The sequence below is a fragment of the Lepus europaeus genome, chromosome 8 (assembly GCF_033115175.1).
Source record: "Lepus europaeus isolate LE1 chromosome 8, mLepTim1.pri, whole genome shotgun sequence".
NCBI lineage: Eukaryota > Metazoa > Chordata > Mammalia > Lagomorpha > Leporidae > Lepus > Lepus europaeus.
This window is the reverse complement of record NC_084834.1, coordinates 8,142,573-8,161,548: the sequence shown is the minus strand read 5'-3', so window position 1 is coordinate 8,161,548 and position 18,976 is coordinate 8,142,573. Positions and strand designations below refer to the sequence as shown.

Genomic DNA, 18,976 nt, shown 5'->3' with positions numbered 1-18,976 from the left:
GGAAGCCCTCTCTCTTTTCTGTCTATATCTCTGTGCAACTCTTTCAAATAAATATAATAAATCTTTTAAAAAAAATAAAGAGGCAGATCCTGCCTTTGTATGTCATTAAAAAAAAAAGTGCTGCAGCTGGGACTAGACCCGGTGCTCATATGGGATGCCAGCACTGCGGGTGGCAGTGCCACAGTGCCGGTCCCTGACACTGGAATGTAAATACCTGAGATTATATCCATCCAAAGAAGTTTAGCTCTGTTCTTCGATCTGTACAGAAACATGTTTTCAAAGCAGGGCAAAGAGCTGCTTCAGGATCTGCCACTTCACTAGGTAACAGAACTTCCCCCAACAGATAAACTTGAGAAACATAAGTTGAAGCTGCCAGGAAATAGTTTAGCAAATGAAGCACTTAAATAGCTCTTTCCCTTTGATTATAAAACTTAACAATTTAATGATTTCTGCACTTTTATTAAGAAAGCAAAATAGGTGACAACTCATATTCAAAACTGGCAACCAGATACTCAGACAAAAAATCACATTTATTTCAATAGCTCAAAGTGCAAATACAGCAAGTCAATTCACAAAGTTTCAAGATACAGCTTTAAGTATATTGAAAACCTGATATACCAAAACGAAAGGGTATATAGTGGAAATAAAGCTCCTCAATTTTTAAAAAAATTCAAGTACTTTGGAAAACCTTTAGACTAAAATATTCCATTTACATCAATTCAGAACTGCCTTAATTTCCAGATGCCAGTAGCACGTTTCAGTCACACGTGGCTCTTCAGAGGAAGTCACCCCAGAGTGGTCACCCCAAGCAGGCGCGAGGCTCTCGCCTGGCAGCTTCAGTCACTCAACTCCTTCAACCACTGTGGTCCAAGCCATGGCATTCTGCTCCTCAGGCAAATTCTAAAAAAGCTGAATACAAGGCCAACCCCACTCTCCAGGATTTTCTGAAAATTACCAGTGTGTATCTAAAAGATTTAAAGACCAGTGTTGACTTCAGGCCTACGGTATTGCTGGGGCAAGACTCGGGTTAATACTTTTGCTGTTACGTACGACCTTTCAGTGAGGCTAGCAAAGAGGCCTTTAAAACTTCTTGCGAAGACTACTTAAATAGATACGTGTCTATTTCGGCGTATACAGACTTGTATGTAAAGTAGAAAAAGGTCCCGCTAAGGAAGATGATTAAAGGTGGTTAATGTTCTTTCTGTCATGTAGCAGCCAAGACACATACTTGTTTCTGCTCCCTAGAAGCGATGTTAGCCACTAGTTTCATTCGGGAAAATATGCTGTTCAGAAGATTTACAGGAGATGCTCATTCAGTTTTTTTCTCCAGCTTCTTCTTTTCGTAATAGGCATGGAACTGACAGTCCGTCCCAAAAATCCTGTCCCACCACGTGAATGTGGAAGCGTAGTTTCCGATGAAGTTCATGTGGTGGAAATCATGATGCCGAGAACCCGCGTAGAAGGGGATGAAATTCAAAGGGTTGAGCGGAATATCGTAACCACTGAAAGAAAAAGGACAAAGGCGAGTCAGGAAATGAAGGCTTCCCAGGTGGCTGCCATGTTCACGAACAGTCACATGCTCATTCACCAGCTCAATGAATGATCACTTACCCTAAGTCACTGTTCTGGCATGTTCACAACAGGCAGTGACAGAAAAAAGGTACATATTCTACAAGCCACTGCAGGAAATTTTTAAAGAAACGTAGAAAGATCTATGGAAATTACACATCAGGAATGAAAGACAGGGGTTATAATAAGACATAAGTTCATAGCAACTATTTCTCTTTCCTGCTTTGCGGAAACTTTCTCACTATAGTCTCTAACAACTGTAAATAAAGATCATAATCTATCATTTAAGAAAAGTGAGGTGAAATTACCATCACTGTTGCGGTAACTTATTTTACTTTTTTAGGCAATGACAAGTTGGAATTAAATATACAATAAAATACGAGCTTGCTTGTCTATAGTTGGGGGAACCTAAGTGATTTCTATTTATTTACTTAAAAGATTTATTTATTTGAAAGGCAGAGTGGATTGATTTTCATCTGCTGGTTCGCTCTCCCAGTGGCCACAATGGCCAGGGAAAAAGCCAGGAGCCAGAACTTCATCCTGGTATCTCATGTGGGTGGCAGGGTCCCAAGCACTTGGGCCACCTTCTGCTGCTTCCCCAGGCACATTAGCAGGGAGCTGGATCAGAAGTGAAGCACCTGGGACTCCAACCACAATGCAAGTGCTGACTTTAGCCGCTGCACCGCAACATGGCCCCAATATCAGTGACTTTAAAGAGGAGTACCATTTAGAGTTCCCACTTTTATTTCTAAGTATATCTACAGATGTCCAGTTGGACCTATCTGAGCCAGCCCAACTCCACCTTGCTTTCAGTGCCTGAAGAGAGCAAAAGCAGCAGTGGGAGGAACAAAGGAATGAAAGGGACACCAGCTGTAATTATCCACTGCCTAGGACCAGACCATTAATTCTGCTACTTTAATGACTTAGAAATAATTCTTAAAATTTGATATTCTGCATTCAGGGACAGAATAAATCTCAAGTCAAAATGCAATGAACATGGAATTTAAATAGAATGAAAAATGAGGGGCTGGCATTGTAGCACATTGTGGTAGGCCACTGCCCATGATGTAGGCATCCCATATGAGCACCAGTTCGAGTCACGCTGCTTCCAATCTAGTTCCCTGCTAATGTTTCTGGAAAGGCAGCAGAAGATGGCTCCAGTACTTGGGCCCCTGGCACCCATGTGGGAGACCTGGATGGAGTCCCAGGCTCCTGGGTTCGCTCTGCCCCAGCTCTGACCATGGTAGAGATCTGGGGAGTGAGCCAGCAGATGGAAGATCTCTCTTTCCCACTCTTTCTTTCTCTCCCTCCCCCATAACTCTGCCTTATAAATAAATGTTTTAAAAATATATATAATGGAAGATGAAGCATTTAAAAAGGCGTTCAGTATAAATATTTTACCACAAAATATCTCCCAATCAACAGAAAGAAGGCATCTGAAGTATGTGCATATTGCAAGGAGCACTTTCCCACTCTAAGTGTGCTTTGATCAGCGCTGGACAGGTGGACAGGAGAGGCTGGAAGTCTTACACAGTGAAGGCTGAACATTTCAATGTTAAGAGTTGTTCAAGTTTATTACAGGATAAAGAAATTACATTATATGATAAAATGGTAACAGCACAGATCAGAATGGAACATCTATTATTTGAATTTTTATCCAATGATTATGTTGTTTTCTTAAAAATAACACTAAAGAGATTAATCTCACCTATTAGTCTTAGAAATACAGATAATCTTATGACCATGTTATCTTTTTTTCTCTTTTTTACAGATTTATTTTATTTATTTGAAAGACAGAGTTTCAGAGAGACAGGTAAAGCCAGAGAGAGAGAGAGAGACAGAGAGAGGTCTTCCATCTGCTGGCTCACTCCCCAAACGACTGCAACAGTAAGAGCTGAGCTGGTCCAAATCCAGGAGCTGCCTCTGGGTCTCCCGCAGAGGTGCAGAGGCCCAAGGACTTGGGCCATCTCCTACTGCTTTTCCAAGCCACAGAAGAGAGCCAGATCAGAAGTGGAGCAGCCGAGACCTGAACCAGCACCCATATGGGATGCCAGCATTGCACACTGAGGCTTTAACCTGCTGTGCCACAGCGCTGGCCCCAACCATGTTATCTTGAATAGAAATCGCAACTCACCTATGGACATCAATGGTTTCTATCAAACGAACAGTCACCCACGCCCAAAGAAGAATTACATGATCACACAAAAGCAAGATTCCAATGAAAAATCCAGTTCCAAGAATTAGGGTTTCCAAAGGGTGTGCATATTCAGCTTCCATTCCAAATGGAGCCTAAAACAAACAGATTAAGAATTCCTTAATATGGTGTGATGGTTAACCTGGAAAGGCAAGGTAAAGGTCTTGTTAGAATGTGGTTAACATTTAAATTAGCAGAGTTGAGAAAAGGAGTTTATTCCTCATGAGAGTGGGTTCCATCTACTCAGCTGAAGGCTTTAAGCGCAAAGACAGACAGGCTACCTGAGAAAGAAGGAACTGTCAGAGAAATGCTGCCTGAGTTCCCACTTCGCTCTCTACAGAACTCAGACTCAAGACTACCTGAATTCCAGAGGCTCATCTGAGCTTCTAGCCTGAAACTTACACTACAGAATCAGACTTCCTAGCTCCAACAGCTGCATAAATAAATTCCTTGACATTAATCTCTCTCTCTAGGATATATGGCCTATTGATTATGCTTTTGTGGAAAACCTTAATACATAAATTCCATTGATACATACAGTTTCCTAAAATTATATTGTTTCTATATGTAATGATACTAATTTCTACCACATTTATAAATAGTAATTCTCAATAAAAATAACATTTTTTCCTGCCAAACATCAAAAAATCTAGAGGAATAAAATCTTAATAACTTTCATTGATGGTTTAAGGAAATGAAATTAAACTGCCTATAACTTTTTTTTTAAAGATTTATTTATTTATTGAAAGGCAGAGTTACAGGAGCAGAGGTAGAGAGAGAGAGAGAGAGAGAGAGAGAGAGAGAGAGAGAGAGGTCTTCCATCTGCTGATTCACTCCTAAATGGCTGGAACTACGCCGACCCAAAGCCAGGAGCCAGGAGCTTCTTCTTGGTCTTCCATGAAGGTGCAGGGACCCAAGGACTAGGGCCATCTTCTGTTGTTTTCCCAGGCCATAGCAGAGAGCTGGACTGGAAGTAGAGCAGCCAGAACTCGAACAGGCACACATGAAATGCCCGCATTGCAGGTGATGGCTTTCCCTGTATATGCCACAGTGCTAGCCCGTAACTCTAACTTTGTATTTACACATTTGTATTTGTTCTGCTAAGAAAGGGATACTTGATTACATACCAGGTACCTGGTCCCCCCTGCCCTTGAGTAGTGTGATGAAATTTCTTGCTGTCCCACCTTGGACGTGAATCATCCCTACGTCCAGCACACTCACATTGTAGACACTACCCACTCGATAGTGACACCGTTGCCGGCTGAGTTATCAGTTTAATACATGGGGTTTGGAGCTGGTGCTGTGGCATAGAAGGTTAAGCCTCTGCCTGCAGTGCTTGCGTCCCAAATGGGTGCCAACTTGAGTCCCAGTTGCTCCACTTCTAATCCAACTATGCCAGGGAAAGCAGAAGATGGCCAAGTGCTTGGAAGGCCCAGAAGAAGCTCCTGGCTCCTAGCTTTGACCTGGCCCAGTCCTGGCCATTGTGGCCATCTGGGGAGTGAACCAGTGGATGCAAGATAGCTCTCTTCCCTTCTCTCTCTGTATCTCAACCTTCCAAATAAATATGTATCTTTAAAAATATACATAGGGGCCAGTGCTGTGGCGCAGTGGGTTAACGCCCTGGCCTGAAGTGCCAGCATCTCATATGGGCACCAGTTTAAAACCCGGCGGCTCCACTTCCTGTCTAGCCCTCTACTATGGCTGGGAAAGCAGTAGAAGATGGCCCAAGTCCTTGGGACCCTGCACCCATGTGGGAGACCGGGAAGAAGCTCCTGGCTTCAGATCGGCACAGCTCCGGCTGTTGCGGACCTCTGGGGAGTGAACCATCTGATGGAAGACCTCTCTCTCTCTCTCTCTCTGCCTCTCCTCTCTCTGTATAACTCTGACTTTTAAATAAATAAATTTTAAAAAAATAAAATCTTCAGAAAGAAAACAAATAATATATATATGTACACATATATATATATATATATCTTTGTGGATAAGGGGGTACTACTATAATAAAGATTAACTCAGAACATACTGACATGGCCAGTTTGACAAAGCTACATCAAAGCAGTTCTGGTAAAAATTAAATCATTATTTTTGTGAAAGTCAGCTATGTGTTATAGATGTATTAAAACTAACTCATTGGCCGGCGCCGTGGCTTAACAGGCTAATCCTCCCCCTTGCGGCGCCGGCACACCGGGTTTTAGTCCCGGTTGGGGCGCCGGATTCTATCCCGGTTGCCCCTCTTCCAGGCCAGCTCTCTGCTATGGCCCGGGAAGGCAGTGGAGGATGGCCCAAGTGCTTGGGCCCTGCACCCCATGGGAGACCAGGAGAAGCACCTGGCTCCTGGCTTCGGATCAGCAAGATGCGCCGGCCGCAGCGGCCATTGGAGGGTGAACCAACAGCAAAAAGGAAGACCTTTCTCTCTGTCTCTCCCTATCCACTCTGCCTGTCAAAAAAAAAAAAAAAAAAAAAAAACAAAAACCAACTAACTCATCGGCTGGCGCTGCGGCTCAATAGGCTAATCCTCCGCCTGCAGTGCAGGCACACTGGGTTCTAGTCCCGGTTGGGGCACCGGATTCTGTCCTGGTTGCCTTTCTTCCAGGCCAACTCTCTGCTATGGCCCAGGAGTGCAGTGGAGGATGGCCCAAGTCCTTGGGCCCTGCACCTGCATGGGAGACCAGGAGAAGCACCTGGCTCCTGCCTTCGGATCAGCGTGATGCGCCAGCCACAGCGCACCAGCCGTGGCAGCCATTGGAGGGTGAACCAACGGTAAAGGAAAACCTTTCTCTCTGTCTCTCTCACTGTCCACTCTGCCTGTCAAATAAATAAATAAATAAATCATTAAAAAAAAAAAACTAACTCATCAATTATTTTAGGAATTTAAATATTAAAGGTTTATTGTTTTGAGGTCACATGGGACTCTTAACATTGCAACAATGGCTATACAGCTTTCTGGACACAAGGATGAGAGTCTGAACTATTTCATATAATTTTTTTCTTTTCAGTCTCAGTTTACCATGAAATTTAGATAACGAAGGAAATTTGTAGAGCTGGTTTTGTGTACGTAGATTTCCTTAATAACCAGAAATACAAGCATCACTGACAATTTTTTTAAATGGTCAGGCAATAAAAACATTCTACCTCTAACAGAAAAAAAGGATTAAAATATTTCTAACATACCTGAAACTCATGATGAATTTTGTGAATATATTTATATATTCTCTTGTGGTGTAAGAGTCTATGCAGGAAATAGTGCCAGGTGTCCTCAATGACTGCACAGCCAAAGCATCGTGCCAAAATCCAGTACCTTCAAAGATGGAAACACTGCCATGTGTATGAGGTAACTTAAACAACTGCTTGAGTTACATACAACCAAATAACCAGTTACACTTTCACCTAACTGGATATGTTAACAAATTCTCAAAACCACCAGACATAGCTACATGACTGTTATAACACGAATTGTATTTCATTCTGCCAAAAATCCACAGGCATAAGATCAAAATAAGAAGGGGCATAGCGGGTAAAGCTGCTGCCTGCAGTACCAGCATCCCATATGGGCGCCAGTTCAAGTCCTAGCTGCTCTACTTCCAATCCAGCTCTCTGCTATGGCCTGGGAAGGCAGTAGAGGATGGCTCAAATCCTTGGGCCCCTGCACCCTCATGGGAGACCTGGAGAAAGCTCCTGGCTCTGGATCAGTGCAGCTCCGGCCGTTGCAGCCACCTGGGGAGTGAACCAGTGGATGGAAGACCTCTCTCGCTCTTGCTCTCTCTCTCTGCTACTCCTTCTCTCTCTGACTTTCAAAGAAATAAATAAATCTTTAACAACAAAAAAAATAAAGGTAAGAAACAAAACCCAAAATCTCCAGGAAAAAAATAATATTGATAAAGAACCTGAATTAAGATTGGTAATAGCAAAGTTACATCTTTTCTACCAGGACATACTTTCAGGGCAATGGGCAAAAAGTAACTTATTTATACACAAAAACACTCATATGCAGAAACTATTCCATATGCTGAATGTACAAGAGCATATAGTTATTGCTCTCATGTTCAAAAGCATATAGTTACTGCTGTTCAGCCTTTTGGCGAAGATCAAGTGCAAAAGCACACAGCTGTCTCTCAGTATCTGTGGATGCTCAAGTCCCTTCTACAAAATGTCGCATTTGCACGTAACCTAAACACATCCTCTCATATACTTAAAATCATGTCTAGATTACACCTAAGATAATAGAAATGTTATATTAATAGTTGTTACTCTGACGTAGTTACGGAATAATGAGAAGAAAAAAAGCCATAATGTTTTAAAACCTATTTTCAATCCACACTGAGCCCACAGATATGGAACCTGAGAATACAGAGGGCCGGCTGTGTAGCTACACACTGTCACATCTATATTCAGGCATGTCAGTATTGACAATCGCATTCAAATATTATTTGAGCACAAATCCTACACTCCTATAAATATACCTTTGTGTTCATATGGACACAATTTTTATAAACCTCACAAACTATTCATATTTTTCATTCATTTTAGACTTCAAATGTACAGTATTTTTTCCAAGTATAAGCATATATATCTGTAAAAGTCAGATAAAGGATGCTATGAAAACTGATGATAGTAATTCATCTTCCAATAAAATATTCCATTAAAATACAGGATCAGGAACACTGTAAGTTGCTACTGTGGTTTTACTCTCCTGTTTTAGAACTTTACTACTTTCAAGGCTTAGAATAAACATTAACCAAATGAAGAAAGAAACATAAACATAAGTTTAATTTAATTGGATAATAAATCATGCCTGGGAATAAAAATCAAACTTTTATCCACATACCATCTTGGCATTCTTTCCCAATCATAAGGAATGTTAAAAAATTCTGTAAAATAATAGGTTCCACAAATCAATGGCAGCTGGATAAAAAAGTGGTTAAAGAGAAGTACTTTAAAACATTTCCACTGGTTTTCAAATGTTTCTGGTTTATCCTATGGAGAAAAACACAATATTTAATGTCAGTTTAGCTTGACAACTGGAAGTGAATTCCTAATTTTTTCTCTAATGTTCGTAGCGGACCTTAATTCTCTTGTTAGTTGTTTAATTCTGTTATAACCACTGTCCCTGTTTTCAATAAGTGAAGAAACTGCTAATGGGACAGACCCAGCCATAAGGATCTTAAACAAACCAAATAAACCAAAATTCAGGCTTCAGATAAACATGGCCTTTCAATCTCTTTGTAAAGTAGTTGTAGCCAACTAAAATACCACCTGTTCTTTCTTTTATCAAATTTCATTTTAATGCCACTCATAGACCCTAGACTGAAAAAGCTGCTCCTCTCTGGAAAGGTTACCATCTCTGACAAATGAGTCGACCACAAAGGCAGTGTAGGAAGAAAAGGATGCTTTTGCCTGGCCAGCTGTACAAGGAACCAGTCCTATAAATACATCAGGGGCTAATACACAGCAGCCAGCATCACCCTTCAGATGAATTTACAACATCCTGATTGAATTCTGCCTTTCGCAGCAGGAACTTTGATAAAAGGCACTTTGGAATGCCTGTGATCTTAACTGAGGATGGCAGCAAAGTGTCCTGGAGTCCACATTCCTTTGTTCTTCCCTCCTTTGGTCTGGAGTCTGCTGTCACCTGACCCCCTGCATTATTCCCAGAGAGGATCCATGCTGCTGGTCCTTGCTTGAAGTGAGACTCACTGGGAGAGGCTAAGAAGCTAACAGAGAGGAAGATCATGTGTATAGGCTACCCACCCTAGGGGCACTCAGTGCATACGAATTACTCTCCAGAGACAAGCACTCTCAATATGTCCACTATTCAAAGACCTTGTGCCCTTGAGTTTTGGTTTGGCATGACTTCTGAAAAGTTAACAGTCACATTAAAAGGTATCATTGGATTACCGAGTGCCCATAAATCATCTCAAATAATAAGATAGTACAGATTCTTTCCTAGTATGACAGACTCACAGTCTACATATTAGTACTGAGTTCAGTATATACGCTGATTTTAAACCTCACAGAGGGTTCTCAAGAAACTAGGGGTCTGGCTTCCTTGCTTGGGATGATATGACTGCTACAGAACTACTCACCATTTACTGGTATTTAAGAGGGAAAACAAAACTTTTTGCCTCATTTAAAGGTGTTTGCACATGAATATAAACTTAGATTTGCTGAGATATCAAGGGTAAGGGTGGAATACAAAATAAAACCCACACCTTTCTTTTCCAACAACTTTAAAATTTAAAATTAACATAAGTTACATAAACATCACATCTACTTAAAACTCGATTTAACAAACTATCTTTGAAACTATAATGATCTAGGGTTGTGTTCTCCAGTACAGGAGCAATCAACAACATGTGCATGCTGATGACTAAATGGTGACTTTTAACTGAGATGGGCTAAAATATACACTGAATCTCAAAGACTTGTGAAAATAAGAATATGCAATAGCTCATTAAGAATTTATTTTGATTACATAACCAAATGATAAGAGTTTAGTTTTATTGGGTCAAACAAAATATAATTATGAAAATTAATTTCACTATTTTTACAAGAAAATTTAAAATTATGTATGTGACTTCATTATATTTTTATTGAACAGTACTAATTCAGCAAAGCTATATTTACTTTTGAAATAATCAACCACACTAATTTGAATTCTACTTCAGGTCTGTCATACTCACCTTCTGAATTTTGTACTTTTTCATAAAAGGTATAAATTGAAATAAAAATCCAGGTAAACAGAACAAGAAATAAAGCAATTCATGAACTACAAGGGATCCCCATGTTGCAATCTGAAACTTCGTATAATTATCCAACATATAGTTCCAAGCATTCTTAAATGGTTCTTGCAGAGGATTCTCCGGTAAAAGAGAATCTACATATTCCACAGCCAAGGACGCTGAGCTAAAGATGCTAACACTTTCATTTGTTGCCATTTTCCAAACCTCTGCAGGCAGCCTTATAAGCCTGTAGGAAAAAAAAAGAGAAAAGAAGAAAAAAATTAAGTAACCTAAACAATGCAATTCTAATGTGAGTTTCCAAAATGTATTTTTGGGGTGGCATCTGTCACAGTGGTTAAGACATTGCTGGGGACATATACATCCCATGTCAGAGTTCCTGGGTTCATGTTCCAGGTTCACTTCCAATCCAACCTCTTGACAATGCTCCTGGGAAGGCAGCAGATGATGGAGCAAGTTCCTGCCTTGGATTCCCGTCACCCCCATGGGAGACCCCAGTGGAGTTCCTGGCTCCAGGCTTTAGCCTAGCTGGCTGTTTGCAGGCAGTTTGGGAGTAAGCCAGCAGATAAGATCTTTCTGTGTCTGTCCTTTTTCAAATTAGTTAATTTAAATAATTTTAAATGTATCCTTGAGTTTCAAAGATAATTCCTAAAGAAGTACCATAATGGCCGGCACCGTGGCTCAATAGGCTAATCCTCTGCCTGCGGCACCGGTACATAGGGTTCTAGTCCTGGTCGGGGTGCCGGATTCTGTCCCGGTTGCCCCTCTTCCAGGCCAGCTCTCTGCTGTGGCCCGGGAGTGCAGTGGAGGATGGCCCAAGTGCTTGGGCCCTGCATCCTATGGGAGACCAGGAGAAGCACATGGCTCCTGTCTTCGGATCAGTGCGGTGCGCTGGCCGCAGCATGCCAGCCGCGGCGGCCATTGGAGGGTGAACCAACGGCAAAGGAAGACCTTTCTCTCTCTCTCTCTGTCCACTCTGCCTGTCAAAAAAAAAAAAAAAAAGTACCATATTTTCTAAGCAAGATCAAAAAATCTACTAAATGTTGTCACCAACCTCATTTGTAGTTACTGCTTTAAAAATCATGTTACACTTTTAAGAGCCAGCACTGTGGTTTAGTGGGTAAAGCCGCAGCCTGCTCCACTTCTGATCCAGCTCTGCTGTGGCCTGGGAAAGCAGTGGAAGATGGCCCAAGTCCTTGGGACCCTGCACCCATGTGGGAGACCTGGAAGAAGCTCCTGGCTTTGGATCAGCCCAGCTGTGGCTGTTGTGGCCATTTGGGGAGTGAACCATAGGATGGAAGACCTCTCTGTCTCCCTCTGCCTCTGTGTAACTCTGCCTTTCAAATAAATAAAATCTTAGGAAAAAAAAAAAAGACACACACACACACACACAAAAGCCATGATGTTACACTTTTAAAGAATTACCTAAAAGAACACTAGAAAGATTAATTTGATTTATTTGAAAGGCAGAGTTAGAGAAACAGACAGATCTTCCATTCTCTCGTTTATTCCCTAAATGGTCACAACAGCCTAGGCTGGGCCAGGCTGATCCTGGAACTCCATACAGATCTCTCACGTGGTTACCAGTGGTCCAAGCACTTAGGCGACCTGCTGCTGCCTTCTCAGGCACACTGGCAGGGAGCTGGGTTGGAAGCAGAATAGCTGGGACTCAAATTGGTGCTCAATGGCATGCTGGCGTTGTGGTTTAATCTGCTATGCCACAATGCTGGCTTCAGAATTTTGATCTTTTATTTTTTAAATTTATTTTAAGGATTTATTTATTTATTTGAAAGACTGAGTACACAGAGAGGGAGAGAGAGAGGTATCTTCCATCTGCTGGTTCACTCCCCAAATGGCCTCAAGAGCTGGAGCTCGGCCTATCCAAATCCAGGAGCCCGGAGCTGCTTCTGGATCTTCCATGTGGGTGCAGGGGCCCCAGCCCTTGTGCTATCTTTTACTGCTTTCCCAGGAGCACTAGCAGAGAGCTGGATCAGAAGTGCAGCAGTCAGGATTCCAAATGGCACCCACATGGATGCCAGTACTGCAGAAGGTGGCTTTACCCTCTATACCACAGTGCCAGCTCTTGAACAATCTTTAAAGAGATTTCCAGTGTGGTCTCCATGGAAAAAATTCTGATTTCAATAATCAAGAGTTGAGTTTTAAAATGTCACTTATAGTTGACAGAATCTATACAGAAAAAGTCTGCCAAATATGACTAGATAAAAAATACCTTCAGGGGCCAGCACTTTGGTGCAGCAAGTTAATGCCCTGGCCTGAAGCGCCGGCATCCCATATGGGCGCCGGTTCAAGATCCTGCTACACTTCCTATTCAGCTCTCTGCTATGACCTGGGAAAGCAGTGGAAGATGCCCCAAGTCCTTGGGCCCCTACACCTGCGTGGGAGACCCAGAAGAAGCTCCTGGCTCTGGACCGGCACAGCTATGGCTGTTGCAGCCATCTGGGAAGTGAACCATCAGGTGGAGGACACCTCTCTCTCTCTCCTCTCTGTGTAACTCTGACTTGCAAATAAATAATCAAATCTTTATAAAAAAAATCTTTGGCTGGAAAATAAAGATAGTTATAAACAAAATCAAAATGAAGGACAAACAGGGAAAAATATATCCAACATACAATAAAAGGTTATAAAGTGTGCTTTAGATAAAAATCAAAAAGCTCAACAGAAAAATGTCAAAGGCCATTCACAGGTGGTTCACAGAAAAATAAAGGGACATCATCACTAAACAAAATGCAGCTTGAATTCACTTAAATGAGGAGATGTGCCGTAAAACAGAGGCAATTCTTTAAAAGTTTACTAGTTCCCAGGGTCCAGTGTCCAGTACTGGTAAGGGTGTGGGGAAACAGGCAACATTACACACTGTTGACCGCGGGGCAAATAATCACTTGGGGAAAAACTGGCAGTTATCTATCATAATCCAAAGTGAATACTTGACTCAACAATTTCCTCACCTAGTGTTCAAAGACAGCCAACATAAGGCAAAGGAAGCATTGTTTCTAACAGCAAACACAAAGAGAAGTAAACACAAAACAGAAATAAGTCTATCAACAAAACATGAGTTTCAGCAATTTTGTTAACTCCTTCCACAGACAATTACACAGCCATTAAGAAGGGCACGATGTGGACATTACATAAAAAGATGCCTGATGGGGGCTAGCACTATGGCGCTGTGGTGTAGCAGGTAAAGCCGCCACCTTCAGTGCCAGCTTCCCATATGGGCACTGCTTCGGATCCCAGCTGCACCACTTTCGTTCTACCTCTCTGCTACGGCCTGGGAGGACAGTGGAAGATGGGCCAAGTCCTTGGGACCCCGCACCTGAGTAGGGGACCCAGAAGAAGCTCCAGGCTCCTGGCTTCGCAGCTCTGGCCACTGTGGCCATTTGGGAAGAGAACAAGCAAACGAAAGACCACCCTCCACCGTCTTTGCTTCTCTGTAACTCTGCCTTCCAAATAAATAAATAAATAAATCTTTTAAAAAAAAATCCCTTAAAAAAAAAAAAAAGATACCTGAGACTGTTAACCCACATAACAAGTTGCAAGGTGTTATGTGTAGCACTATTCTATCTGTGCCTTCTCATGTATATGCACATAAAAACAGAAAATGCAATGAAGGCTGCCGAGAACACTCCACAGCTGTGACGGCCAAGAAGAGCGATCACACGCTAAACATGCTTAAGATGCTTAAGAATTCTTGATAGTGCACAAACTGCTGCCCCCATCCCCGGCCTCTCAAACTGACCTCTACCCATGCCACAGATGGGGTACCAGAGAGTCCAGGCAACTCACATTCTCATCTCAACTTCATGTTCTTATCTTTCTGTCTTCCCCTCCTCAAAGGACTGACACCACAGTGACTAGTGTTGTCTTTCACTTCCTCAACCTCAAAATGTCTGTTCATTATCCTTCCAAGACGGCCTAGTTTTTCCGTGTTCTTATCTCATCAAGAACTTGTCTCCCTCACTTAACTTTCTCCTCTGTCCTTCCTTCTCCACTGAGTCCGTTCTCTCAAGTCTACAAACATTCAAGTCTTTCTTCTTGAACAAGCCTTCCCTAACTTCCAGGCCACTGCCCTACTTCTCTTTTTCAACCAGCTTCCTTCTCAACAGAGAGCTCCCAAGAAGGCTGCTGAAGGCTTTGTCTCACCCACACTCACTGGACTGCTTGCATTCGGCGCCCCACCCACGCCCAGACAACTTCAGCAATCCATGAGACTGCACAATAGGACAATCAGGATGATCTCCACTTCTCTGAAAGTCATTACAAATCCGACAATGTCAAAGCAACACCACTTACTGACCCTGTGACCCGATCAGAGCTGCAATTTCATCAAATCTGCAAAAACAATCACTCAGAGTTCTTCGAGTGAGTGCAAGAAATAATGCATGCGAAGGGCTTGGCATGGGCCTTACAGCAGATTGGCTATAAACAGCCAACAACTGTGGAGCACTTAAGAAAAAAAGAGAGAGAGAGAGAGAGAGAGAGAAAGATCTTCCATCCGATGGCTCACTCCCCAGATGGCCGCAAGGGCCAGAGCTGAGCTGAGCTGATCCGAAGCCAGGAGACAGGAGCCTCCTCTGGGTCTCCCACGTGGGTGCAGAGCTCCAAGGACCCGGGCCATTCTCTGCTGCTTTCCCAGGTGTGCCAGGATCTATGTTCTAAGAGCATCATGTGCTCTCTACATTTTAACTTAAGTCCTTGCCACACTGTCAATGAGCTTGGCACTTTTATTATCCTCATTTGTTTTTAAAAATCTACTTATTTTCATTTTGCCTAAAAGACAGAGATGTTCCATCCCCTGGGTCACTACCAAAATGACTGCTAAAAGCCAGGGTTGGGCCAGGCCACACTCTGGATCTCCAGCCTAGGCTCCCACATAGATGGCAGAGACCCAATTACTTGAGCCATCACCTGCTGGTTTCCAGAGTATATAAGAGGAGTTTGCTGGCAGAAACAGAGTTAGCATTTGAATCTAGGCACTCTTGATGTGGAATACCGTTGTCCCAAGTGGCATTTTAACCACAGGGCCAAATGCCTGCCTCCATCCTCATTCATAGATAAAACATTGAGGTTTACAAAGTTTAAGCAATTTGTCCAATGTTAGAAGAGAGCTAAGTGGGAGGCCATGCACTCCCCTATTATGTAATCGTGTAGTTATAAATAAAGCACATAATAAGTATTATAATGAGAGGAATAATTCCTATAGTTTACCCATGACTTCTGACAAGAGAATTGCACGTGAGGGGCTAATATTGTGGCATAGTGGGTTAAATACCAGAATGTCACATTCGAGCTCTGGTTCGAGTCCCAGCACTCCACTTCCAACTCGACTTGGTGCTAATGTGCCTAGGAAGGTAGCAGTAAAAGGCCCAAATGCTTGGGTCCTTGTCACCAATGTGGGAGACCAGGATAGAGTTCCTGCCTCCTCGCTTTGGCCTGGTCCAGTCCTGGCTGTTGCAGCCTTTTGGGGAATGAAACCAGAGGATGAAAGATTTCTGTCTGCCTCTCCTTCTCTTTGTCACTTTGCCTTTCAAACAGTTTTTACGTTTTCATTGCCCACTTACTCTCTAGCAATTACAGTCTGCTTTCTACTCCCATTGCCACACTGAATTTACTCTTACTGAAATCACTGAGGATCTCTTACCTGACAAAGCCAACATTCTTTGGCGCTATTTTATATTTTTTAAAGATTTTGGCCAGTGCCGTGGCTTAACAGGCTAATCCTCCGCCTTGCGGCGCCGGCACACCGAGTTATAGTCCCGGTTGGGGCGCCAGATTCTATCCCAGTTGCCCCTCTTCCAGGCCAGCTCTCTGCTATGGCCCAGGAGTGCAATGGAGGATGGCCCAAGTCCTTGGTTCCTGCACCTGCATGGGAGACCAGGAGAAGCACCTGGCTCCTGGCTTCAGATCAGCGAGATGCGCCGGCTGCGGCGGCCATTGGAGGGTGAACCAACGGCAAAGGAAGACCTTTCTCTCTGTCTCTCTCACTGTCCACTCTGCCTGTCAAAAAAAAATAATAATTTTTAAAAAATTAAATATTTTATTTATTTGAGAGGCAGTGTTAGAGAGAGAGAGACAGAGAGACAGAGAGAGAGTCCTCCCTCCATTGGTTCACTCCCCAGATGGCCACAATGGCCAGAGCTGCGCCAATCCGAAGCCAGGAGCGTCCTCCAGGTCTCCCATGTGGGTGCAGGGCCCCAAGGACTTGGGCCACCTTCTACTGCTTTCCCAGGCCACAGCAGAGAGCTGGATCGGAAGAGGAACAGCCGGGACTCGAACCAGCATCCACATGGGATGTTTTATTTGAACAATCTGGAATATTTGATGCCTCGCTCCTTAAAATATTCCTCTTTCTTGGTTCCTGGGAGCCACAGGTATTCACTCACAAATCTGTGCTTGTTGTGTACAGTCACCTTGCTAGCTGCTGCCTTCAGTCCTGACTTTCTAACACACAAACTCTTGTGAGGAATCAAGAAGTAACCAAGCAGCATCACATGGTAAGAACAATCAGGGGGGTGGCACAGCACAGAACATTAGAGTTTCTAAATGCTATCTTAACTGAAACCTAGAACATGAGGAGGAGGTGACCAGATTAAAACAGGTGGTGTGGGGGGAAGAGGAGGTGTAGAGATGCTCTTGGTAGAGGGGACAGCGGATCCAAATCCAAAGACTGGATTGGGAGAGGGGAAAGAATACAGCACTTTCTGCTTTGTGTGTCTCTGGGATAACTTCTGAGAAGAGTTGAGAGTGGAGGCTGGGAACTTCCCCCCGGCGGTGCCTTCTTTAGTCTAACTGTTCCAGACTTACTTGAGTGATCGGAACTATCACCTGTTACTAAAAATGCGCTCCCATCCACCATCTCTACCTCAAAGCCTCTCCCCTAAACGGCAGCTTCGGGCACCGTGTCAGAAGTTCGACCACCGGTTCCTACAACTCCCGCTCCCTCTCCACTTCCTTTAACAACTCAGTGAGCTGCACCATCACCTCCTCAGCCATGGCGACAGAAGGCACCGAGTGTCTCCCTTTCATTCCAGCCTTCACTGTCACGCGATCGAAGAGACAAGCGCATGCAATGAACCTCCAGGAGAGTTTCACCCTCCATGTCAGGGGCACAGTTGTCAAATGAACAAAGGTTATAAAAAAAAAAAACTAAACTAAAAAGTAAAGGAAATCAAGCGGAAAGGGAAACAAGTCTTGGAAGAGTCACTTTTCTTTCTGTGTTCGCATCCCGGGGGGCAACCTGACGGACCGGAAACCCCGGAGCAGGCCTAGCCGACCGGCAGCCAGCGAGACGCCGCGGAGCCGCGGGTTCGCGGAGCTGCGGCCACCCGCCGGCTCCGGAGAGGCCGGGCAGCGCCGCTTCCCCGTTCCTGGAGCGGCCAGCCTCCACCGCCGTCCCCAGCTCTAGCACCCCGTACCTGAGCCTCAGCCCCTCCTCCGTCCGCCTCCACGGGAGGCCCGCGCGGGCCCGCGCCTCGCCGCTCCCGGCCCACGGAGGAGCCCTGCGCGGCTGCTCAGCGCCCCGCCACCCGGCTCCTACCCACCCGTCAGGGGCCCCCTCTCGCACGCCCGGCCCCCACGCGCCCCGCGTCTCCTCAAAGTTCCCGCACAGCCTCCCCAGGCGGGCCCGCGCCTCGCCGCTCCCGGCCCACGGAGGAGCCCTGCGCGGCTGCTCAGCGCCCCGCCACCCGGCTCCGACCCACCCTCAGGGGCCCCCTCTCGCACGCCCGGCCCCCACGCGCCCCGCGTCTCCTTAAAGTTCCCTCACAGCCTCCCCAGGCGGCCCGCGCCTCGCCGCTCCCGGCCCACGGAGGAGCCCTGCGCGGCTGCTCAGCGCCCCGCCACCCGGCTCCTACCCACCCGTCAGGGGCCCCCTCTCGCACGCCCGGCCCCCACGCGCCCCGCGCCCCGCGTCTCCTCAAAGTTCCCGCACAGCCTCCCCAGGCGGGCCCGCGCCTCGCCGCTCCCGGCCCACGGAGGAGCCCTGCGCGGCTGCTCAGCGCCCCGCCACCCGGCTCCTACCCACCCCTCAGGGGCCCCCTCTCGCACGCCCGGCCCCCACGCGCCCCGCGCCCCGCGTCTCCTCAAAGTTCCCTCACAGCCTCCCCAGGCGGCCCGCGCCTCGCCGCTCCCGGCCCACGGAGGAGCCCTGCGCGGCTGCTCAGCGCCCCACCACCCGGCTCCTACCCACCCCTCAGGGGCCCCCTCTCGCACGCCCGGCCCCCACGCGCCCCGCGTCTCCTCAAAGTTCCCTCACAGCCGCCCAAGGCGCCCCGTCCCCCGCCCCATCCCCGCACCCAGCGAAGGGCACTTCAGCCCCGCGCGCCCGCCCGCTCCCCTCACCTGGACGGCCGCGAGGTGACTGCGCGCCCCCGTCCCCCGGATTTAGCCAGGTGCAGCGGCCTCGGAAACCACCTCTCCCGCACCGGGGGGTGGGGCCTGGAGGGCGAGACCGGCGCCCGCT

General features: G+C 45.5%; 1 protein-coding gene across 1 annotated transcript; it reads right to left on the bottom strand.

The window, feature by feature from the left end:
- Positions 1-509: 509 nt before the first annotated feature.
- Positions 510-18,957, bottom strand: MSMO1 (methylsterol monooxygenase 1). Its single transcript, XM_062199369.1, has 6 exons — positions 18,856-18,957; positions 10,444-10,729; positions 8,589-8,737; positions 6,935-7,061; positions 3,704-3,858; positions 510-1,502 (listed from the first exon to the last, which is right to left on the bottom strand). Exons 2-6 carry the CDS (start codon positions 10,696-10,698, stop codon positions 1,310-1,312), a joined length of 879 nt encoding a protein of 292 aa, XP_062055353.1. The 5' UTR covers positions 10,699-10,729; positions 18,856-18,957; the 3' UTR covers positions 510-1,309.
- Positions 18,958-18,976: the final 19 nt, after the last annotated feature.

What these genes read in the sequence shown, in the direction of transcription:
- MSMO1 (XM_062199369.1), bottom strand. Translation starts at nt 10,698, where the DNA reads ATGGCAACAAATGAAAGTGTTAGCATCTTTAGCTCAGCGTCCTTGGCT. An exon ending in TGGGAAAGAATGCCAAGATG is followed by an intron (nt 7,062 to 8,588) that starts GTATGTGGATAA and finishes CCATCTTTGAAG; the next exon opens with GTACTGGATTTTGGCACGAT. An exon ending in AAATTCATCATGAGTTTCAG is followed by an intron (nt 3,859 to 6,934) that starts GTATGTTAGAAA and finishes TGTTTGTTTTAG; the next exon opens with GCTCCATTTGGAATGGAAGC.